This window comes from Scyliorhinus canicula, chromosome 12 (genome assembly GCF_902713615.1).
Source record: "Scyliorhinus canicula chromosome 12, sScyCan1.1, whole genome shotgun sequence".
Lineage (NCBI taxonomy): Eukaryota > Metazoa > Chordata > Chondrichthyes > Carcharhiniformes > Scyliorhinidae > Scyliorhinus > Scyliorhinus canicula.
The window spans coordinates 159,436,796-159,462,660 of record NC_052157.1 but is presented as its reverse complement, the minus strand read 5'-3'; the positions used below and the strand labels follow the sequence as shown (position 1 = coordinate 159,462,660).

The window sequence follows — 25,865 nt, the reverse complement described above, 5'->3', positions numbered from 1 at the left end:
ACATTTTTTGCCAGGCTTCGACTGTGAGCCTCCTTAATGTTTCAGTTTTAAGCAGTTTGAAAACGATATCCGATTTTATTAGGTCTCTTAACAATTGCAATGGGCTCCCACTGATTGTCTCTACACTTGATTGGGGATATTGATTGGGATCCTTGTAAGACATGCTTCGATCCGCCTCCTCTTGTCCTGTATTGAGCCTAAGATGGAATCAGTGCTGGAGAACTATAGTCATTTTCTCCAGTGTTTGAAAGGTGTGAGCAGTTAGCGATACTATACTTGTTTACATACTGTAGTGAGGAACTTGAATAGGCTGTTAAATTGTAGGGCTTTGTCTGCATCTTGTTAGCTGGTCTGTCTTCAGTTTGCAGACACACACTTAAGCATGTGAACTCTTTATCTGAATAGTCTAAATTAATTATCTTACTGTCGGAGATAGTCTGTCTCTTCCCAAGTAATAAACACTCATGGCCTGGAAGAAATTTGTATGTCACCAATTTATAAAATCCACTGACTGAAAAGAACAGATTGCAAAAATAACCACTTTTGTGGCCTAACTATACATCTGTATTTGTCCATTTGTTTGTGCAATCAGCCAACTGCCAATTAACTGGTGGCCTTTTGTATGCTGGCGCAAACAAAATGTGATTTTTGCCTTGGGTTTAAGCTAATTGATATTTGATCACGGTTGGGTGGTCATTGTTGGCACACATTTCCCCAAAAATAGGACTCCCAAGCCTAAGAAATTGTTCGCACCAAAATCAGAAAACATGCAATTATTGTGACCTTCTGACGTCCATGATGTCCAGAATTCCATAAAACTCTTTAGTTCTGTCACTATCTAATTACTGTCTTGGCTGCTTCCATCTGCTTTACGTTGATTTAACCCTAGGATAGTTAATTGCTTTAGTGAAGCCTGTTTCTGTATTCCCCTGTTACCCGATAGCCTCTAAATGAGTCCTAACAGCTTACGTGAGAGTAACACCATTAGTATTAATGGAGGGAGCAGCTGATGGCATTTAAAAGGTTAATCAGGCTTCCTGAAAATGTACTATTGTCAATACTGTGTGGCGCCCAATTATGTTGGCCTGTGGCAGCCCTTTCACAACAACCCACTAACAGGCTTTGCGTAAATTGCCAAATCATTAATAATTGAAACAAACACTTGGCTACTAATTGATCATCCGTAATGTGTTTTCTAATCACTGCAGTTAGAGTTTTTAGCGCTAATCAAAACAGTTTCCCATTGATTCTCATTTGTTCTGGCTGGAGACTGCTGTGTTTTCTGTGTCTGTATTTGTTGTGGGAGGTGGGGGGAGGTCGATGCTGGTTTTGATTGTTTTCCTTTTTTCTGTCTCTCTTCGAAATTGATACAGACACTCAAGACAGGACTCACCATGTTTGGGGAAGCGGTTGGGCGGCTGGCTGGCAGCTTACCCTCGGGGGCAATTGAGGACGAGGTTTCTACACATAGCTCCTCCCGACGTAGCCCACACATCCCTGGAGTTGTCACAATCATCGATACCGAGACAGTCGGAGAAGGACAGGTAATGTGAAAAGCCACAAGCCTGACGTTTTGTGGCTTTCTTGCTGTCACATGATCAATTTTTGGTCTTCGTCTAAAGCAGGCTCTGGTAATATGTTGTACAGGAGGTTTTTTCCCCCCAATTCAGAAATAGACAAAAGGGTTAGATGGGGTGGGGACGAGGGTGGAGTTGTAACTTAAATTCTTAGGAGTGCATTGCTGTTGAAGAAAATTACTTGCAACCTTAACAACTAATGAATGCCTCCGGGTCATGAGACAGTGTAAGTGGAAAAAATAGACATCTGGTTTAAAATTTGGACTGTGTCTGATTTTACATTTGTAGGTGAAGCTGAAATTAGGTGGTAGCCTAAATATCTCAGAAATTTCCGAGGTGACCGTTCAAAATTTAAACTGTCTTATTCAGTACTAAATGGGTGGCAACTCAAGCTGCATCCACTTTGGATTTTAATATTATTATTTATTTAAACAACAATATATAAGTCATACTCACACGTGATGTACACTTCGAAGCAGGAAAGGCACCTTTAACTCAACAGGCTGCTCATTCATGTGAACATCTCTTGCGTATAGTAATGGGCATACGTTAATGGTGCAGCTTTGATTTCAGAGGTTTACAGGCATTAAAACAAGCTATGTGACAGTTACTTGACAGAAAGCAAAATATAGCAGAGGATAAAAATCTTAAAAGAAACATAGAAAAAGCTGGAAACACTCAGCAAGTCAGTCAGTATCAGCAGAGAGAATAGACAAGTTAATATTTAAGACGTAGGCCCTATTTCAGTCTGCTGGTTCCACTAATTTCCGCCACCAACTTTCATAGTTTCCTGCTCGTCTCCTCACACTAGCCTGATTTTATTAGCCATTTGATGCAGTACGCAATAGAAACTTTCCAGTAAATTGAGTGCCAAACAAATAATTAAATTCGGGAAGTCAGTAATTGTTGCTCTGAAATATTGGAACCCAGGATGTTATTAATTAAGCTTTGTTTCAACCAGCATTTACAAGAGGCCATAGGCAGAAAGGGCTGAGGGGGAGAGTTCCAAACCATAATTCCAGTTGGATGAGTTTGTGAACCATTGAGCCAACCATTGACTGAAAACATGTCATTTGATTTAGAAAGTGAAGGTTATCAGTGGGAGTGGTCTCATAGTGTCAGTGTGAAAAGAAGAAGGTAGATGTTCTCTCACCGTGCTTGGCTTGTCAGGATGTCATTGGTCTGCAGTCTTGGGCATGAGAAAGGCGCACCCTCTCCAGCCTCCCAGGAGATCACCTCGGAGGAGAACTCAGAGGATGCCACCATAATAGTCGCGGCACAACTGTCATCCCCACCTTTCACCAGCATAGATATACGCACCCCGGTGGGAAATGCTAGTGGACAGGCTTCTGGGGCACATTCTTGTGAGCACCACACTGCTACTGATGCATATCACATGGAGGCAGGAACCCCCAGGAGAGACAGCAGTTGGAGAGTCCGCTGGATACCAGGACCCAGCTGAGTCCCAGCCTGATGCTGAGCCTGTGGAACATGGTTACCCGGAGCCGTTGGAGATGTTAGGAAGCGGCCTGGACATTCAGAGGGAGATGTCAGCAACACTCCAGCTGATCCCTAGCCGCTTGGAGATGTCCTAGAGGCTACAGGCGCAGCTGTCACCCGCAATTTGTGACACCGAGGCCAACACTACTAGGGTGGCAACTGCAGTGGAGAGCCTGGTGCACGATGTTGGGACCATTAGTGAAGGTGTCCAAGATGTTGTGCAATTGGTGACGGTCATGGCTGAGGGAATCAGCAGAATACCTCGCTGGGGTATTACACTCAGTACCAGGCTGACCTTGATGAGGTTCTGAGGGACATGTCCCACCTTCAGATGAGAATGGATGAGGGGCTGCAGAGATTGTCTCAGTCGCAGATGGGCATTGCCGAGGCACTGCAGAACATGGCCCAATCACTGAGGAGCATCACCGAGGGTGTTGACACAATGGTGCGGACCATGGGGAGCCGCCATGGCTGGCTCGAATCAGCTACCCCTCTGGCCCAAGGTGAACCCGGGGCCCTATGGGTATCGAGTGGGAGGAGGAGGTCTTGAGTGGCAACCTGGACCTGTCCCATGGAGTGGGGATGGTGGCCATCAGCTCCCCCGAGTTCCACCCCTCTGATGAGGCTGCGTCTCACAGCCAGCACACGGCCCCAGACCCCCCAGAGGACGTCCGCCAGGGGCATCGGCCACGGGGCACATTAGCAACTGACTGCCTCCACCTCTGATGGGCATCCTAGAGAGACACCTAGACGTAGTGGTCGAGCTTGGCAGGCCATGCACATTGAGGATCACTGAGGGCACCAGGGGAGGGGGAATTGTGGGGGCAAGGTTAAGTAGGGGATGGGGGGGGGGGCGGCACCATCGGGAGAGTGGGAAATTGTATTACACATTAGGCACCCTTGTGCACAACCAGTATGATACCTCTGTCACTTTCTTCCACAATGCGGGCTGACCTCCGAACCCGTGGCACATCTTTCCAGGCATCTCCCCCCCTCCGGGCACACCGCGGGCGGTGTGAGTGTATCCCAGCAGACAGGCAGGGGTCAGACTATGGCATAGATTGAGGAGCACCGACGCTCAGCTCTCTGTGGGTTATCATCACCCCCTGCCCTCGCCGGTGACCCGCTAATGGGGCCGACACAGTACCAGCACCCTGGAGTGATGTGACACGTATCCCGGGAGGGTGGGAAATGGGAGTTGGGGGGGGATGATGGACCAGACCACGTCCTAAGTGAGTCAGGTGAGGATGAGGGCCACCCTGGCCTCTGGGCTTGCCGGACTCTCCCCACTGCCGCCAATCCTGCAGCCTCTGGCTGGTCCTCAGGTTCCTCCCCGGCCTTGTTCTCCAGCCCCTGCTGTTCCGGCACCACCTCATTGTCCTCGTCCTCCTCCTCCTCATCCACCTCCTCGGGGGTGGCCACATGTTCCTCATCACCAACCTTCAACACGTCGCCATGCTGCTGTGTGAGGTTGCGGAGGGCACAGCAGACCACTACAAAGTGGGTAACCCTCCGGGCGGTGTACTGGAGTGCACCACCAGAGCGGCCGAGGCATCGGAACTGTATCTTGAGGAGTCTGATGCACCGCTCAATCACAACCCGGGTGGCCACATGGGCCTCATTGTACCGGGTCTCCGCTTCGGTCATTGGCCTCCATACTGACGTCACTAGCCAGGTTTATAGCAGGTGCCCCTTATCCCCCAAGGGCCGCAGCCCATCCTGGGGTGGTCCTCGAAGAGGCTGGGGTTGACCGACTGACCCAGGCTGTAGCTGTCGTGCGCACTCCTCGGGAAACATGCACACACATGCATGATCATCATGTGGTGGTCGCACACGAGCTGTATGTTGAGGGTGTGGAACCTTTTTCTGTTAACATAGGGCACCCCCCCAGATGGCCCGGTGAGCACAGGGCAACATGCGTGACATCGATGACCGCCTGGACCTGGGGCATCCCGGCGATGGCGGAGAAACCTGCTGACGGGGCATCTTGTTGGGTTTGGTCCATGTCAGAGATTATGTCGTTTTCTGCCCAGGTAAACAGGGCATCCGTGACCTGTCAGATGCATCTGTGGGCTATAGCCTACGATATGCCACACACGTCCCTGCTCGAGCCCTGGAATGATCCCGAGGCATAAAAGTTTAGAGCCTCCATGTGATGCCAAGTCCATGAAGACATGGCACAGGTGCCGCACTGTCTCCTTGTTGAGGCCGTGTCTCCTGCGGCACACGCTGTCTGTCATTTGTTCGAATGACCATCGACCGACCACCTGAGCCTTCACAGGACTCTCCCTCTGGGTCCCTCCGTGGTTGATGGGCGGCCGGGTCCTCAGGGTGGGGAGCATCTGCTGACACCGTCTCCGGCGTCTGGCCGTATCGCGTAGCAGCAGCACCACGAGGGCAAATTCTACATCCAATATTCCTACCATGGTGTTAAATTATCAGCAAGGAATTGGGAGAGGGTGTTAGACTGACAAACAGCGGTGGCTCCTACCCCGGGACCCTCCATTCCCCCATTCAGCCGCCCAAGCCGGAATGCTCTGCCTACGCACAGGCAGCTGCAGTGGGCCCTCCTCATCGGACCCCAGACCCTGTAGCCCGTACACCCGCTTGTAACATCACCTGGACCGGGTGATGGTCCGCTGCCCGTGGTACTCACCCACCCCCCGGCCATGGACATGTCTCCGGAGCTGTGTCCCACTCCCTGGGTGTTTGGACGTTGGATGCTGCTTGTGTGGTGTTGCCTCCGCTGTGTTCAGGCACAGTGTCCAGGCATCACGGTCTGATTGGGATGCTGGGCAAGACTCCCACATGCTACATGGCTTGCCCACTCACAGGAATTCACTTGGGTTGTGTGAAGTGCTCACTTAACAACGAGTGCCAATTCTCTATTAGCGATAGCCTTCAGCTGTATATCCAGAGGTCTTGGCAGTGGCTGTGGGTTATGGGTGGTCACTGGGGCAGACGGGCAGGGACAAAGGTTGCCCTTGGAACGGGTAAACATGATCCAGGGGCCGACATGGTGGTGCCACGAGCGGTTGCCTTCCCAGCCCCCCCCCCTTCCCATTGCGGCCCATCCCTGTAGAGGGTCCCCCATCTCCAGATGAGGATCCCCCCGCCGAGCACTGGGGCGGAAAGCCCAGTGCCCCGGGTTCTTTGCCTGTGAGCAACGATGGCTACTCACCTCCTTGGCTCCACACAGAAGCCCTTCGGCCAGGTTGACGTTTTTAAAATGGAGTATTAATCGGCACCAGTTTGACCACCTGCTGTGGAGTCCTCTGAATGACGGGCTGCCATAGGATATGGGGTGGCTCCAGTTAATTGTATGGAAATGGGCTTAAGTGATGATAATTGGTTTCTCGGCACGTTACGGCGATATCCCAATTTCACCTATGGGAGCGGGCCACTTGCATCGTAAACTGTTTGGCGCCTGGCACGGTTCTTGTTTTCTGCCTCTCCCACTATTCACCAGCCTCGTTTTGCTAGAGCAAGAGCGTACCGAGGCCGGAGAACCACACCCTCTGTTTCAAATATCCTGGGCTGGATTCTCTGCATTCCAACAGCGAAATCGCATCCGGCACCGGGGCGGAGAATCCACTTCCGCGCATGGAATCAGGACCGGTGCCGGTTCCCTGATTCTCCTGGCCCCGAAAGTGGCGTACACTCCGAGTACGCCGCGCCGCGTATCCCCTACTTGCGGCCATTGCTGGAGGCCCGCTCCACTATTCTCCGCCCCCGACCGGCCGAAGTCCCGACGGCGTGGTTCTAATGTGGTCCTGCCGTTAGGAATACTCGCGTAGTGGCTGCGGACTCAGTCCGCGGCTGCCATGGTCAGGGGTAGGCCGATCGGAGGCGGGGGGGCCTCATACGGGCCCTGGGTATTGTTCGGCAGACTGTCCGGGTTGGGCGCGCGGCCAATCGGGGGCACTATTTGGGAGGTCCAGCTCCACGATCTGAGGCCGCCATGGAGTGCGGCGTGACCGCTGGAGGTTGCCGCCATGCACGGCCTCTGACCCGGAAGTGCGGGGACCCGTACCTGTAGCTAAAGCTGCTAGCTTCACGACGGGTCCCAGCTAGCCCCCTGCAGGGCTATGAATAAGTGGCCTTTTCATGCCAGTTCTTCTGGCGTGAAAGGCCACCGTTTTTACGACGGTGTGGGGACATAGTCCCAAAAACAGAGAATCCAGCCCCAGGTATTAAATACAAAATGAAGAAATGCTGCTCAATGCATGAGGTTGGCAAGGTACACTTCCCAAGGCTCTGATATCCTTACGTAATTAGGTGCCCAATTTGCACACATTATGAAGAGAAATTGGAGCCTTTGAAAGTGTACATGGCAGATTCATTGAAATTATATTAGAGATTAGAGGATATGTAGTTATGCTGAGCGACTTGAGAAACTAAGGCTTTAATCACTGGAAGGTTTTGGAGGTTTTACAGAAATGTTGAAAATTTTGAAAAGATAAATAGTAAGATTAATTTCAGTAACTGATGAATCAGTAACAAGTGCAGCAATTGTACCTGGGGATGGTTGAAAGATTTTTTTCAAGTACAGTTATTAGAATACGGAATGTGTTGTTACAAGCGGTTATAGTTGCTGAAACATTTGTAAACTTTAAGGACAAATCAGAGAAATGCTTGGCAAAGATACAGGGAAAGGACAGATCAATTAAATTAAAGTGGATAGACAATGTGAGGCAGGCAAATACACTGTTTGCTGTGCAGAGATTTCTGGGATCTGTATGGAAGTTTTTGAAATGTCTTCTTGTTCAGTCCCTCCATGTTACACATATACTGGAAGTAGGTCATTCATTTGTTGTGCATCGAGCAATTTGTTAGGAAGTTGCACAAGCACAACTTCAGTCAGAGCTGAAACTATTTAATATCATGGGTACATTTATTTGAGGACGAGCAGTGAGAAAGTGGCTGTCACATGGGGGAATGATGGGGGTTTACTCGCTGAGGAAAGGCAAAATACTCAAAACTATTCAAAGTACAGTTTTGAGTGTGTCTACTTTGTCTAATTGTTTTGGTTGCTTGGGTGTACTATTTCAGCACTTGGATTTCAAACCTCCAAAGGGCACTGTAGGTATTGAAATGGCTAGAGCAGTGGGGATGGCATTACAATTGAGAGTTTCTATGTTACTGACAGTTCTATTGGATCATTGCAGCCTGGAATGGCTTTATAGTGTTCCCCAATTAAAAGAATGCTCACCTTGTTCTGCTAACCGTATCTGAACAGTAAAACATCAGTTGGCCAGGATTGCTGTGTGGCTTCTCCCTAGTGTGATACTTTATTTTGCATCTTCCTTCAGCAGATTGCACCCCGTATACAGACGTAACTTAAAACTGCTGCACTTTTAAAAAGAACAGCAGAATTCACTGCTCAGCGTAATATTGTCTTTCTCGGCTTCATTAAAGCAGCTCTGCTTTCTGTCAAAGAGACATTTTTGTCTCCGATAAATGAGTCAGACTGAGCAAGGGGGCTGGTTTGTGTTTTGTGCAGAGCTGCAATTGAAAGCAGTGGTGTATGGTAGTTAATGTCACAGTTGGATTGACTTATCACATCAGCCTTTGTGTAGTGATGTTTGACCTCGGTTATGAGCATGATTGTGCTCAGGAGATTGGAACTCCTTCTGGCACAGCTACCTGTTTATTTTAATCACACATGCAATTTGTTTTCTTTTGTGTTTCCACCTTTAGCTCCTTACACTCCCATTTTTTTTCTCCTTCGATTTGTTGCCTTAATTCAGTCTTAACTTTTGTGGAAGGCCCTGAATCCATGGAATTCTCTCTGTTTTTAACATGATAGCGACCCCTTTGGGTTTGATTCCTGGCTAATGTTGTGTGAGTTAATCCAATTTTGGTCAGCAGTTATGTAGCAGATTTGGCCTCAGCCCCTGGTCGCAGAAGAGAAAAAGCCAGCCAGGACTTGTCTTTGTTCTATTCCGGCAAGGTGGTAAAGGATAGAATTGGATCCAATCTTTAGACACTGACACAACTCTATTTACAATGACATGCATGACAAACATGCACCTCCTAACCAACAACCACAGTTTGTCTGCTCACAGACATGCTTCTACTTGGAAACCCATGACCAATTAGGCACCCTTGTGAAAGGAACACATTTCCTCTACTGTAACAAAAACAAAAAGTCTTAAAAAAAACCCCAACTCAATGTGATTTGTTGTGTTGATGCATTCCAATCTGCCGCCCATTGCTCCTACAAACATAAGTAAATCACCAGTTAATGCTCACCACCTGAATACAGTTAAATAGTCAATTACTGTACAATTAGCACTCTTAATAGCAATCCAGCCTTGCTGGAAATACGCATTCTGTGGACATCAAGTATGACTGATAAGCCCCCCATAATGTAACAGCTTGTCGATGCTCAGTTCCAAGCTTAGTATTTGTAAGATAGCCACTTGGGTGACTGACAGAGGCTTCATAATGCCCAAGGAATTGGATAGATTGTGAGGCAATGGCTGCCTGCACTTAGTCTTCCCCTTGCAAATGGCCAGACTGATGCTATGAAATTGTGGTTTATGTGTCTATTGTAGCCATTTTCTTGGAATGAGGTACTGGTATTGTGGCATTTTCATGTAAATGTTGCAAAACAACATCCAAAAAATATAATCATGTGTGGGATAAATAGACCCTTGCACCATGTGATATTTACTTTGATATGGACTGAAACGCATTCTCGCCCATCCACATTCACTGCTATGACATTTATAATTTTCAAGTCTTTTTGTGAATTTCCTTCTCGGTCAATTGAACCACGTTATCTCATGTTGGGTTCAGATAATGCTATACAGCTGCCATTAATTGTCTAGATGCCCCAAAATTCACTTTGCTTATAAAGTGGGAGCAACTCTTGCAAAATTTAGCCTGATTCACACTGATCCAAATTCATTGAAAAAAGCCCTACTGTTTACTTATTATTTTTGAAGAGCACGTAAAGCAATTGTTTGTACCCAGTGAGACTTGGAGGGGAAACAAAACTGAATAAAATTAAATGTACTGCACTGATTCCCTTGCAATAACTTGAGTTCTATCCAAACTCTGTTGCCCATAACCAAATCCACATCAAGTTTTTTTTACACTGCATCCCTGTGATCGCTGATCTAGATTGGTTCCTGATCCTGCAACACTTCCATTGAGTCTATTGAAAAGATCTAATCCTTGTTTTCAAATCCCCCCCATGGCCTTGCCCCTCTCAATCTCTAACTTTCTACAGCCCTTCAATCCTCTTGAGATCTCTGCACTCTCCAATCCTGATATATTGCAGGCCCCTAATTTTAATCCTACACCATTGACGGTGTGCATTTAACTGTGCTGGCCTTCAGCTCTGGAATTTTCTCTCTAAACCTCTCCAACTTACTTTCTTCTCTTAAGATGCTCTTAAGACCTAACTCTTTGACCAGATGTTTGATTACCTCTTCTAATATATTTCCTGTGAAGCAACTTGGAATATTTCACTACGCTAAGGGCACTATGTAAATGCACATTATTGTTGTTATCAAATTCCTGGTTTCCCAGATTTAGGAAATAATGAAGTACACAGACTCGCATGCATGCTTCTTCAAGACATTTCTAGAGTCGTTCATTTTGCATGGCCTACATTGTTAGTCATTATGCATTTATGAATGTAGCATTCCACAACAACAACATGCATTTAATGTCATAAAACATCTCCAGGTACCTCATGAGAACATTATGAGCCACATAAAACAATAATAGGACGGGTGATCAAAGTTTTGGTTAAAGAGGTAGGTTTTAAGTTTCTTAAAGAAGGAGAGAGGTAGAAAGGTGATGAAGTTTGGGGAGGCATTTCCAGAGCTTCAGGATTAGCCAATGGGGGAAGCGCAAGAGGCAATAATTAGAAGAAGGCAGAGATCTCAGAATGGTTAGAGGTCTAGAGGTTGCTACAGGGATAGGGAGATGAGCACACATGAGATGAATGAAAGATCAATTTGATTTTTCTGATGTTGGTTGAGGGGAGAATGTTAATCAGGACACTACAAAAGCTGGCTGCTCTTTGGATTGTGCCTTGGGATCTGGACATTCACTTGAACCCCCGCAACTGACAGACGGTTTCATGTCTTATCCAGTATTTCTTTCAATGATCAGTCTGGATTAAAAGGCTGAAGGCCTGGAGTGGGGATTGAACCTGACCCAGAGGTGAGAGTGCTAAAATGAGCCAAGCTAACACCTAATAAAACTATATACAGTTACGCAATTGCATTTGGAGTTTTAATACTTTTTAAAATTGTTTTCTCAAAGTTACTTATTGAATTCCATCTCTTTTAGTTGTAAAAAGATACGCAGTTGTAAATATTTTATTGGTTACAGGTGGTGGGCTGGTACCACCCCGTGTGTCGGTGTCAGATTCACTGTTCTACGAGGTGGTAAGGATGAGGTTTCTGTCTTTGACGTTTTCCCACATAGTGAATTACTGATCTCATTTGTAGTGGGGGAGAGGAAGCTAACACTCCCCTCTCAAGAAAAGAAAATCAAAGCATTTGGTCAGCCCTGATACTCTGCTTTATTGAGAGGAGCCTGGCAGCACCTTTTTCTCCTCAACCAAAGAACTTTCTCATGTTGCAGACACACAAGATGGGAAACCCGGGTGGTGGGTTGAGAGGTATTACTAATTATGATTATAAGGGGCAATTTAGTGTGGCCAATCCACCTACTCTGCACATTTTTGGGTTGTGGGGGCGAAACCCACGCAGACACGGGGAGAATGTGAAAACTCCACACGGACAGTGACCCAGAGCCGGGATCGAACCTGGGACCTCAGCGCCGTGAGGCGGTTATGCTAACCACTAGGCCACCGTGCTGCCCCTACTAATTATGATTTAAAAGTCATTTTAATTGAACCTCGTGTGATATATACGCTATTCATATGCATTGAAACTCGGGTCTGAGTCATTTTTTTGTAGCTCACTGTGTCTTGTTTTAGGTTATATTCATTTCACATTTGAACTGATTTGCAAGTTTTCTTTTAAATAAAACAGGTTGGCAACTTGGGTTTGGTAGCATAGATAGCAGTTATACTATTGGACTAGTAATACACTAAAGATCAGGAGAGATGAGTTCCAATCACACCATGGCATCTGGGGAATTTAAATTTAGTGAATCTAGAATAAAAGCTAAAATCATAATGGTGACCATGAACTTCCTGGATTGTCATAAAAACCCATCTTATTCGTTAATGTCCTTCAGAGACAGAAATCTGCTGGCCTTACCCAGTTTGGCCGACACGTGATCCAGACCCGCAGCAATTTGTTTGACTCTTAACTGCCCTCTGAAATAGCCCAGTAAATCACTCAACTGGCTTCACGAAGGTAGCTCACCATCACTGTCTCAAGGTAATAAGTGTTGGCCCTGCCAGCAGCGCCCACATCCTGTGATTGTATAGAATGGTTAAAGAAAATACATGGCGGCCTTCCTCGGAAATGTAACATGTTGTTACATAGAGCATGCTCCATGATACAGTGTTCAATATCATCCCTCTGATTTCTGTAAAGTGCATTGGTGATCACCTGAGGTCAACGTATTGTGTGCACTTGAAGCATGGGAAACATCCAGCAGCAAAGCTCCAGTTCCTGGGAGAGCAATCCCAGTTGTGTTGTTCCACCATTGGAGTTTTGGTGGAGGGTAAAACCATCCACCTGCCACTCACCACCATCCAAATCCTGAGAACTGGGTCACTTTCAGATAATAGGAGTTGTCCAGCTGAAGTACCCAATGCTCAGCAGGAGTGAAACTCCATAAGGGGCAGTCAGAATACTGGAGCTCCATAAGTGAAAGGGACAGAAGAATTGTACTCTCTCCAGTTCCACCAGTGAGTATGTTGGAACTGTGGTTCATATTCCATCGGCAGGCCGCTCTCTGAGTGAAGAAATGTCTCTTCATCTCTGTCCTAAACGGTCTAACCCGTATCCTCAGACTGTGACACCTGGTTCTGTCAAGTCTTGTCAGAATTTTATAGGTTTCTATGACATCCCTCCATTCTTCTGAACTCCAGTGAATACAATCCTAACTGACTCAATCTCTCCTCATACGTCAGTCCTGCCATCCCAGGAATCAGCCTGGTAAACCTCGGTGCTCCCTCTAGAGCAAGAACATCCTCCCTCAGAAAAGGAGACCAAAACTGCACACAAGACTTCAAGTGTGGCCTTTCTCCAGATGTGTTTAGCTGCTTTATTAGGAATCCCCTAAATAGGCATTAATTTCAAGAAGAAATTAGATATAGCTTTTGGGGTTAAAGGGTTCAAGGGATATGGTGGGAAGGCGTGATCAGGATATTGAACTTCATGATCAGCCATGATCATAATGAATGGAGGAGCAGTTTTGAAGGGCTGAATGACCTCCTCCTGTTTCTATGTTTTTATGACTGTAGCAGGTAATGACTGTGTAGGAAGGCAGTGTTTAGATTTGGACTTGGGTCTAATTTTTTGTTTCATTGTATCAAAATTGAGTATTGCATTGTAATGAGATAATGTTAGTTTAGCAAAGCTGGTGTTGGAAAACTGTCTAGCTTGGCACCGTGGACTCTTGCATCTGAGTCAGAAGTTCACCAGATTCAAAGCTACCTGTCAGTTTGAGTTTATAATCTGGGTGGTTCACTTCAGGAAAATACTAATGGCGAATTCCTCACCGCTATCAAACGACACTTAGTCACTTTTTTGGGCCCAGGGGAATTTCTCACCAGTTTAGTCTACACTTTGGGCTGGATTTACCAACTACCCCACCATGTGTTTCTCAGAAGCCCCAACCCCCCCGGAACTCCACCCATCAACCCCTCCACCCAACCTCCTAGAAGCCGCTACTTACCTGCCATGCACCCACCACCCTTCATACCCCCCTCCACCCTCCTTTAATGGGCATGGCTGCCCTTGGGCCCTGACCCTTTGCAATGCCACCCTGGACCCTAGGCACCCTTGCACTGCCACCTTAGCACCCTGGCAGAACTCCTTCCAGCTGCCAGGGTGACAATGCCAAGGTGCCAGCTGGGCAATGCCCATGCATTCCAGATGGAGGCCCAGGGGGTCACCCTGCACTATCCCTGGCCACCCAGGGACCTCCTCTAGGTGCCATTCCCCCGGTCCATATTTTTGCGGAGCAGTTCTGAACGGTGCCCAACTGCAGTTTAGTTGGGGAGACTGATAGATCCTCGTTGGCTGGTAGACCTCGGTTACAGACTTTGTTTAAAATTACGTAGGCGCGCGCCATTTGGTCATGCCTCTTTGGGGAAGGATTCTGATTCTGACGCCTCGTGTGACTTGGGTATATCCTGCAAGGCGTAAAGGTTGCCAGGAAGCCCGTGGGAGGCCTCTCCCGAGATATACGAGCACAGCGCACCCGGTAGATTGCGCCCATTGTCTTTCAGACTATTAAAGCCAAAATAACGCTTAATAGTAGATTTTAAAGGTCCCACAAACTGGTTGAAGAACAACAGAAAGTTCTTGAGGGGTTGAATGACCTTTACCTTTTCCAGTGTTCTTCCTGTGTCGGACCCCTCTCAACCAACAGCACCAGATAAAAGGTTAAGTAGTGAAAAACAGATTAGCTATGTGGGATCTTGCTGTGTGCCATATTGCATTACGTCTGGAGCATTTTTAGAACTTTCTGAGAGATTTGATAAAGTACTGTAACAATGAAGGTCTTTCTTCCCTCATAAATGAAGCTTTGACTCTTGTGCCTATAAACATCCAGTGATATAAAGGCCGGATGGTGCTGTCATCTGTCACTCGTTTACAGACTTGGTTTGTGCAATATGGATTGTGCCAAAAGGATTGTGGAGTCTTTCCAAATTAATTTTTGTTGAAGCAGCTTTTAAAGTTAAATGTACAAAAGTGCAGTCCTTCGGTAGGTTCTAATCACCACGTAGGGGAGTTTTTAGGCAACCTACGTTCCTTGAATTTGTTTCTCTGTAGGCTAATTTCACATACCATGTGTGTGGCTGTCAGGGTACGTTTGTGCTCTAACAGATGCTAACAGATCCACACTGGACATGATTGCCATGTGGTTTTCTTTTATTTCAGTTAAATTTCAATGTTGCGTAAAACACATTTCTACAGCGCTGCGTGATGCAGTGAAATAATCCTGTCATGGAAGCTGGCATAATCTGCTTTTTGTGCAACGTTTCTTGAGTGCCATGGCCTTTTCGGATTGTCATGTGGTCTGGAACTGCAATTATACAGACTGCAGAGGTGCCTGTTTCAATTTCTATTCTGTGCTGTTTTGGCTCTTTCAGTGTATCTGGTAGCTGTGGCATTGTTGGACAGAATTGATGCCCAGCCAGCAAGGTAAGGGGGAAAGAAATGAGCCAACATTCCCACTTTCATTGCCGTTCAATGACATTTGCAGGAAAGTGTAAAATGCTGCCTTTTGGATGAGAACAGCATTGGTTTTGGCTGATGTGCATCCAGTGGTTGAGTAGTTTGCCACCACTCACTGCCTAAGCTCAGTAAGGAAGAATGACTACTTGGAAAATGCCATAGCATCTGTAACTGCCGTGAGAAAATATGAAGGGAGGCCAACTTTGTGGAACCTTGAGGCTCCTTGTCAGAAGTAACTGGTGGTAAAACACGCAGACCAACGCTGTAACCTTTTACCTTAAATTAAGTTTGTTAGTTTAAAACAAATGGAAGAGCAGAGCCTAAATAAGTAGAAAAACAACTGTTTTATGATCTGTAAATAATCTTGCTGTCTTCACCTCCTTTCCCTAGGGTATTGACCCATTGCTAGGTTTGCTGCTGTTGATGCCAATGATTCCTCTGTACCTTGCCCAAGTGGGCCGGTATACATATATGAGCGAGATTATCAGTGTCAGCAAATGGTTGGGAGGAGCAAGAGTGGGCGCAAAACAACTCTGCTTGACCCAGTTCTTACCTGTCCTTTGGATTGGGTCATTGTATTGCAATTAGGAGTGAGAAATCAGGCTCGGTTGTTGACTCTCAGGGACCCAACAGTTGTATTCCCCTATCGCCATCCCACTTGAGGTCAGCTAACCCTGCACCATCTTCCATATCTGTATGACAAGCTGCTCCCTGGATTAATATGCCAAATCATTGGGCAGGATACATAAGCGTTTATCAAATAAAGATGGAAGGGGGTAGGAAATTGTTAGACTTGTTATTAAAAAAAGGTGTTATTTATTCTGAAAATTTGATTAAATTTAAAACTGGTAATTTGATGCTCTGTGACTTTAAATATTCTTGCTCATTTTCTGAAATGGGTAACATCAAAGCGGTGATTAAAGTGAGTGAGATCTTTTATTTGGCCAACATTATTGTATTTAATAACTACCATAAATCAAAACTGCACAACTTCCTCTCTCACTTACCTCAGCCTTTTTACAGAGTCCCTCGTGATTTTCACCCATTTAATTAAACACGATGACAGCACTTTGAAAGAATGTGCCAGCCTTTGGTGTCCTTTGGAGTAAAAAAATATATAATAGCAGCAATGTGGAGGCATCAACCTATCTTTGAAAGATGTCTGGAAGAGTGCAGAGTTAAATTTAATCATTATACTTCTTAGTCCCCTTTTCAAACTAGGAGCATAGGAACAAGAGTAGGCCATTCAGCCCATCAAGCCATTTAATATGACCAGCCTGAACGGACACTTCAATGCCTTTTACACCCGCTATCCCTATTGCACTTCTCGTTATTGTTAATCTGAAATGTATCAATCTCTGCTTTAAGCATTCAATCTCTGCTTTAAACACATATAATAAATTGGGGGAAATAATGGTTTGTTATCTTTAGGAATGTGAAAAGGGGGTAAATGGGAATGGAATAGGTTGTAACAGTTACGATATGCAATGAACTTTAGAAAGGAAAGAAAAACTTACATTTATATAACATTACATCATTAAAAAAATTATTTCATGGGATGTGGCCATCGGTGGCTAGGCCAGCATTTATTGCCCATCCCTAATTGCCCTAGAGAAGGTGATGGTGAGCTGCCTTCTTGAACCACTGCAGTCCATAACGTGTAGGTACACCCACAGTGCTGTTGGAGAGAGAGTTCCAGGATTTTGACCCAGCGACGGTGAAGGAATGGCAACATATTTCCAAGTCAGGATGGTGAGAGGCTTGGAGAGAACCTTCAGGTGGTGGTGCTCCCAGGTACCTTCTGCCTTTGTCCTAGATAGTAGCGGTCATGGATTTGGAAGGTGCTGTCTCAAGGCCCTTGATGAGTTCCTGCAGTGCATGTTGTAAATGATACATACTGCTGCCACTGTGCATCAGTGGTGGCGGGAGTGAATGTTTGTGGAAGGGGTGCCAATTAATCAGGCTGGTTTGTCACTCATGCTTCTTGAGTGTTGCTGGAGCTGCACTCATCAGGCAAGCGAAGAGTATTCCATCACATTCCTGATTTGTCCCTTGTAGATGATGGACAGGCTTTGAGGAGTCAGGAGGTGAGTTACTCACCACAGGATTCCTAGCTTCGGACCCGCTCTTGTATTTATATGGCTAGTCCAATTCAGTTTCTGGTCAATGGTATACACCAGAATGTTGATAGTGGGGATTCAGTGATGATAATGCCATTGAATGTCAAGAGGCAATGGTTGGATTCTCTCTCGTTGGAGATTGACATTACCTGACACATGTGTTTGATGAATGTTACTTGCCCAAGCGTGGATATTGTCCAGATCTTGCAGCATTTGGACATGGACTACTTCAATATCTGAGGAGTCCTGAATGGTGCTGAACATTGTGCAATCATCAGCGAAAAACCCCTCTTATGATGTAGGGAAGGTCATTGATGAAGCAACTGAAGATGGTTGGACTGAGGACTCTCCCCTGAGAAACTCCTGCAGTGTTTTCCTGAAACTGAGATGGTTGACTTCCAGCAACCATGACCATCTTCTTTTTGTGCTAAGTATAACTCAACTAGTAGAGAGTTTGCCCCTGATTCATATTGGCTCCAGTTTTGCCAGGGCTCCTTGATGACACACTTGGTCAAATGTTGCCTTGATGTGAAGGGCATTCTCATCTCATCTCTGGGGTTCAGCCCTTTGGTCCATGTTTAGCACTGTTGCTTCACAGCGCCAGGGTCCCAGGTTCGATTCCCGGCTTGGGTCACTGTCTGTGCGGAGTCTGCACGTTCTCCCCGTGTCTGCGTGGGTTTCCTCCGGATGCTCCGGTTTCCTCCTACAAGTCCCGAAAGATGTGCTTGTTTGGTGAATTGGACATTCTGAATTCTCCCCCAGTGTACCTGAACAGGCAACGGAATGTGGCGACTAGGGGCTTTTCACAGCAACTCAATTGCAGTGTTAATGTAAGACTACTTGGAACACTAATGATGATCATTATATGTTTGAACCAAGGCTGCAATGAGGTCAGGCAGGTGTTAAGTGGCCTTGGCGGAACCCAAGCTGAGGACAACAAGCAGGTTATTGCTGAGTAAGTGCTGCTTGATAGCACTGCTGGTGACACTTCCTATCACTTTGCGAATGATCGAGTGTCAGTAGTAATTGGTCAGGTTAGATTTGTTCTGCTTTTTGAGTACAGGACACACCTGGCAAATGTTCCACGTTGCCGGGTACATGCCAGTATTGTAGCTGTACTGGAACAGCTTGGCTGGGCACATGGCTTCAGTACTATTGCCAAAATGTTGTTAGGGCCCACAGCTTTTGCAGTATTCAGTATCTTCAGTTGTTTCTTGTTGTCATGTGGAGTGAATTGAATTTGCCGAAGACGTGCATCTATGATGCTGGAGACCTCTGGAGGAGACCGAAAGGGATCACCCAGTCGGCTGAAGATCGTGGAATCGCTTAACTCTTTTTATCGCCTGCTGCTTATGCTGTTTGGCAAGCAAGTCGTCCTGTGTTGTAGCTTCACCAGGTTGACACCTAATTTTTAGGTAAGCCTGGTTCTGCTCCTGGCATTCCCTCCTGTACTCTTCCATAAGATGGTGCCAAAGAAAGTAGTACGTACGTTCCCCAACCGGAAACCATGGCCTAATCGGGAGGATGACTCCCAACTGAAGGCCCAGGTCTGAGGCATTGAAGTCAGACGACCCTGACTTATACAAGAAATCTAGATACAACCTCCACAGAGTCATCAGGGATGCCAAGAGACAATATCAGACTATGCTAGAGTCACAGACTAATGTCACGGAGTCTATTCGGTTGTGGCAAGGCTTAAACAACATAACGGGTTACAAAGCAAAGCCAAGCAGAATCTCCGGCAGCAGTGGACCCCTCCCCGATGAACTCAATGAATTCTATACTCAGTTTGAGCAGGAAACCATTAAAACACTGTGAACTGTCCCAGCAGCCCGAACACAGCCATACCCACCTTCACAGCTTCTGAAGTCTTCTTGAAAGTGAACCCTCGGAAAGCGATGGGCCTCTCATCTCCTCCCTCTGGAACTGGATCCTTGACTTTCTGACCCATAGATCACAATCAGTAAGGATAAACAACAACACCTCCTCCATGATTGTCCTCAATACTGGGGCCCCCCGTAAGGCTGCGTACTTAGCTCCCTACTATACTCCCTATGCACACACGACCGTGTGGCAAAATTTGGCTCCAACTCCATTTACAAGTTTGCTGACGACACGATTGTAGTGGGTCGTATCGCAAACAATGATGAGCCATAATACAAGAGGGAGAAAGAGAACCTAGTGGATTGGTGCAACGACAACAATCTCTCTCGCGATGTCAGCAAAACTAAAGAGCTGGTCATTGACTTTAGGAAGCAAAGTATCGTACACACCCCTGTCAGCATCAATGGGGTAGAGGTGGAGATGGTTGACAGCTTCAAATTCCTAGGTGTGCACATCAACAATTTGTCCTGGCCCACCTATGTTGATGCGACGATCAAGAAAGCACAATAGTGCCTATACTTCCTCAGGAAACTAAGAAAATTCAGCATGTCCACGTTGACACTTATAAACTTTTACAGATGCACCATTGAAAGCATCCTATCTGGCTGCTTCACAGCCTGGTATGGCAACTGCTTGGTCCAAAACTGTAAGAAACTACAGAATATCGTGAACATCGCCCAGTCCATCACACAAACCTGCCTCCAATCCATTGACTCTGTCTACACCTCCCGCTGCCTGGGGAAAGTGGGCAGCATAATCAAAGACCTCTTCCACCCGGCTTAATCACTCTTCTAACTTCTTCCATCGGGCAGGAGATACATAAGTCTGAGAACAGGCACTGACAGGTTCAAAAACAGCTTCTTCCCTGCTTTTACCAGACTCCTAAGCGACCCTTTTATGGACTGATCCGATCTCTTCACACATCTTCTCTACTGAGTAGTACTACACTCCTGTATGCTTCACCCGATACCTGTGTTTATGTATTTACATTGTGTATTTTATGTTTCCTCTATGTATTTCCTTTTCATGTACTTTTGATCTGTCTGGACTGTACGCAGAACAATACTTTTCACTGTACCTCAGTACACGTGACAATAAACAAATCCAATCTAATCAAACCCCTGGCTTGGTGGTATGCTGGGCCATGAAGTTACAGATTGTCGTTTTATGCAATTCTGCTGCTACGGATGGCTCACAAAGCCTCATAGTTGCCCATATTTGCGTTTCTGGATCTGTTCAAAATCTATTCGATTTAGCACAGTGGTAGTGCCACACGACACGGAGAGTATCCTCAATGTTAAGTTAAGACCTACATCACCAGACGGACTGTGCGGTGGTCACTTCTACTGTTACGGACTGTCATGGACAGGTGTAACTGCAGCAAGTAGATTGGTGAGGATGAGGCCAAGCATGTTTTATCCTCACCACCTGCGGGTGTGATTCAGCAGCCTCGTCATGCCCGATGTGGTGTCTGAGCGAGGCCGTTGAATATTGTGAGGGGTTTGCATCGAGATTCGCAACGCTCAAAACATCTCGTGAGATTCAATGGAATCTCACGTCACGATCTAGATCCTGCTCTCGCTGAGTGAGATCCAAGCGCGTATGTTTAAATGAACCATTAGACTAATGTTTGCCCAATTCACCCGGGGTCCGGGATTCACCAGCCTCACCAGTGAGGCCTCAACCGGGTGTCCTTTGGTGCTGGTTTGCAATGTTTTGATGGCAGCTCAAGGGGTCTCGCTGGGGAGTTGAGGCCTTTGGGTAGGTTGGCACCCTGGCAGTGCCACCCGCAAAGGGGGGGGGGGAGGGAGTCTAAAAATCTGGGCTGTCTTTTAAAAATGGTGCCGCGATCCATGTGTAGTCTTCTAATCTCGCCAGGGAAATGTTTCCTCGACGGGGAGTTCCTCACCGATGTCAAAAAACCCAACAAAGTTCCATTAAATAGCAGGAACTTTAGATTTTGGGCGGGATTTTATGACCTCGCCCGCCTGGCGACTGGAAATTCCTGCCCAAGGTCAACGGACCGTTACATGATACCGTCCCGACCGTTGCGATCTTGTGGTGGACGCAGCTGAAAAATTCAGTCCTTTATCTTGAGTCTGCTGAATCACGCCCTGTATCTCCAACACTGCAGCACGCCCATTTCCTCAGTGCACATTGAATAAATTAAAAACATTAAGCCACAATGTTTTTCTCTCAACTGTGCAAAGTGAAAAGCATTGTAATTAGTCAAAATGATTGAATGAGTATTTTATACTTGTTATGACTATAAAATAAACTGAATTACTGCAGAGAAAGTTATTTTCTTTACAGTCCTCACTTTTCTGTCCACTCTAATCTCCATCTCTCAGGGAGGCGCCAGTGAATGTTTTGGATGCTAAAAGAAACCATGTTTTAATGGATACCTCCACACAAACAGAATGTCTGCTTTGCAAATAGTTCTCAGATTATGCAATTTTGGACACCGAGAATTTTGTGCTGTGCAGCTGTTTGTGAAACCTTCAGAATTTACTGTGGTGGAATAAAGCAAACATTACTGATGCTGTGTATATAACACACACACACAGACGCATGTAAACATGCACACAAACTGTCAAATTAAATGATTTCCTGACTTTACATTTTTGTTTAGCGCCTCAAAGTCTATTGTTTTATTTATTTATATAGCCTTGTGGAAATTAATTCTCAAACTAAATGTCCACAATTTAGTGCTTTAGTGTGCGTCAGATGTCATTTCTGGTGTTTAGAAATGACATCTAATTTAGTTTTACAGTATTAGAAAGTAGAACAGTTTATTACTGCAATAATGTGTATGGATGGGTTCAATCAGTTTCATTAATTCTCAGTGCAACATCAGTGGATCGTTAATATTGTCTGTGCCTGGAGAAGTGCTATTGTCATTAATTACATTCTATTATATGCAAGAAGACTGCATTTATATAATGTCCTTCAGGACCTCAGGATGTCCCGAAGCGCCATAGAATCACAGAATGTTTACAGTACCAAAAGAGGCCACTCAGCCTGTCATGTCCATGTCAGTTCCTGCATGTGCAACTCACCAATTCCCAATCCTCTACCTTTTCCCCATAGCCCTGCAAAGCATTTTTCTTCAGATAATTATCCAATTCCCTTTTGAAAACTAGGGATGAATCTGCCTCCACCACATTCTCAGGCAGTGCATTCTAGATTACCCACTTGTAGCTTGAAAAGTTGATTTTTTTGTACATAGCCATTGCTTCTTTTGCTAATCAGCTTAATTGATGTGCTCCAGCTCTCAATCTTTCCTCCAATGGGAACAGTTTCTCCTGATCTACTCTGCCTAGACCCCTCATCATTTTGAATACTTCTATAAAATCTCCTCTTAACCTTCTGTGAGAAGAATTTCTCTAATCTCTGTGTTGCTGAAGATCCTCAACCATTCTCTTGAATCTTTTCTGAACCCTCTCTAATGCTATCACATCTTTCTTAAAGTGTGATGCACAGAATTTCTGTTGAGGCCGAACTAGTGCCTTGTCCGGGTTTAGCAGAATTTGCTTATTTTTTTACTGTGTCCCTATTTATAACCTATTAGCCTGTATGCTTTTTTAACCACCTTTTCAACCTGCTCCGCCACCTTTAATGATTTATGCACATATACATCCAGGTTCCTCTTTTTCTGCATTCCCCTTAAATTTGTACCTTTTACCGTATATTGTGTCTCCTTGTTCTTTCTCCTGAAATGAATCACTCCTCTGCATTGAATTTCATCTGCTACTTCTCTGCCATTCCACTAGCCTGTCTATGTCCCTTTGAAGTCTATCACTATCCTCCTCATAGTTCACAATGTTTCCAAGTTTTGTGTCATCAGCAGATTATGGAATTGTGCCCTGTACACCCATGTCTAGGTATTTAATATATTAAGAAAAGCAGGAGTCCTAACGTAAACACATGGGGACAGAGTCCTTCCTCAGGCTGAGCCAAACATAAATTGTCCAGACCGAAAATATTTTTAAAAATGTAGTCACTGTTGTACTATGGGAGGCTGTTAAATAAGTTAAGAGCTCATAGTGTTACGGGTAAGATACTGGCATGGATAGAGGATTGTCTAACTGGCAGAAGACAGAGAGTGGGGATAAAGAGGTATTTTTCAGGATGGTAGCCGGTGATTAGTGGTGTGCCTGAGGGGTCGGTGTTGGGACCACAACTTTTCATAATATACATTAACGATCTGGAAGAAGGAACTGAGGGCACTGTTGCTAAGTTTGCACATGATACAAATATATGCAGCGAGGCAGGTAATATTGTGGAAGCAGGCGGGCTACAAAAGGACTTGGATAGGCTAGGAGTGTAGGCAAATAAGTGGCACATGGAATACAATGTGGAAAAGTGTGAGGTTATGCACTTTGGTAGGAAGAATAGAGGCATAGGGTGCGATTCTCCGCAACCCACGCCGGGGGGCAGAATCGCGGGAGGGCCGGGCGAATCACGACACGCCGCCCTGGCACCCCCCGCGATTCTCCCAACCCCCCAAAATGGCTTGTCACGTTTTTCGACAGGCCGCTCGGAGAATCACCGCTCGCTGTTTCTCACGGCGACTGGCGATTCTCTGGCCCGTATGGGCTGAGCGGCCTGACGAACCCGACCGGTTCACGGCGGCGCCAACCGCACCTGGTCGCTGCCGGCGTGAACAGCGCGTGACCTCTGTGTTTGGGGCCTGTTGGGGGCAGAGGGAGGATCGAGCACCACGGGCGTGCTCATGAGATGTCTGGCCCGCGATTGGTGCCCACCGATTGTCGGGCTGGCGTCTCTAAAAGACGCACTCTTTTCCCGCCGGGGGGGGGGGGGGGGGGGTATAGGGGGCGAGGAGCGGCCTCCGACGCCGGAGTGAAACACTCCGAGTTTCACTCCGCCGTCGGCTGTTTGTCTCCCTTCGGGAGAATCGTGGCCATAGACTATTTTCTAAATGGGAAAAGGCTTCGGAAATCAGAAGTACAAAGAGACTTAGGAATTGCAGTTCAAGATTCTCTGACGGTTAACGTGCAGGTTCAGCGGCAGTTAGGAAGGCAAATGCAATGTTAGCATTCATGTCAAGAGGGCTAGAATACAAGAGCAGGGATGTACTTCTGAGGCTGTATAAGGCGCTGGTCAGACCCATTTGGAGTACTGTGAGCAGTTTTGGGCCCCGTATCTAAGGAAGGATGTGCTGGCCTTGGAAAGGGTCCAGAGGAGGTTCACAAGAATGATCCCTGGAATGAAGAACTTGTCATATGAGGAGTGCATGAGGATTCTGGATCTGTACTCGTTGGAGTTCAGAAGGATGAGGGGGGACCTTATTAAAATTTACAGGATACTGCGAGTCCTGGATAGAGTGGATGCGGAGAGGATGTTTCCACTTGTAGGAAAAACTACAACCCGAGGAGACCATCTCAGACTAAAGGGATGATCCTTTTAATCCGAGATGAGGAGGAATTTCTTCAGTCAGAGGGTGGTGAATCTGTGGAACTCTCATATAACTCTGATTAGTACTAATAAAAAGTTCAAAGCTCATTGCCTTCAATAAGTTAGTATTGGGTGTATGTTATAAAGAAAATTTATATGCAAAATTAAACACGATATGCACAGGGTCTAACAGAATCTGGAGAAAGAAACAGGGGCTCAATGTTTCAGATGGGAGCCTTCATCAGGCATGGCCAAATAGATCTGAAATACATATTCATCTTCCTCTATCAGATGATATTACTACATTTTCTGTTTTTAGTCATGGTCTGGCCTTTGCACAATGATATTTTATTTTATTTTTATTTAATTGAAATTATTTTTTGAAGCAAAAACATTCAATAAGAAGTTATATTATTCTGACTTGTTTTGCTTTCCTTTGTAATGCAGGTACTTGTCAGTGAGGATGCTGAAGGTGAAGGCATAGTGGCTCATTTCCTGGCCCATGATAATAAACCTATTTCCTGTATGGCTTTCAACCCGAGTGGTGAGTACGCCTCATGCACTCTGTCTTGATTTTAAAACATTTAACGCTGAAGATGGCAGTTTGACATTCTGCATTGTATCCAAAAATATACCTTTCAAGGCTTACCAATCTCCAAAAGAATGCCCAAGGCTGCACAATTTGATGATTTCCCCCAAACATCTATTTCTGCTTTTATTTTAAAGGTTTTTAAAATATACTGCATCAACATCAATTCACAAAGACAACGGCCGGGATTCTCCAAAATCCTGGCCAAGTGTTGACGGCAGCGTAAACACAGGAGTGTTTCATGCCGGCATCAATGGGCCTCTTGGTCCAGTGATTTAATGGGCCACAGGGGGCCAGCACGGCACCGGAATGCTGCGCGATGCTGCGGCGCCGATACACGGCCCTGCACTGCCAGCGCGGATCCGCGCATGCATGTGGTGGCCATTTCCGCGACGGCGCATGCGCTTGGTGGCCGTTTACGTGT

At 46.0% G+C, this 25,865-nt stretch overlaps 1 protein-coding gene across 3 annotated transcripts in view; it reads left to right on the top strand.

The window, feature by feature from the left end:
• bcas3 (BCAS3 microtubule associated cell migration factor) overlaps window positions 1-25,865 on the top strand; it is a 1,085,633-nt gene that overhangs the window by 239,603 nt on the left and 820,165 nt on the right. For all 3 annotated transcript variants that reach the window (XM_038814687.1, XM_038814685.1, XM_038814686.1), the window contains exons 12-13: window positions 1,374-1,544; window positions 25,300-25,396. In XM_038814687.1, coding sequence (XP_038670615.1) covers window positions 1,374-1,544; window positions 25,300-25,396 — 268 coding nt within the window. The remainder of the gene's footprint in view (window positions 1-1,373; window positions 1,545-25,299; window positions 25,397-25,865) is intronic.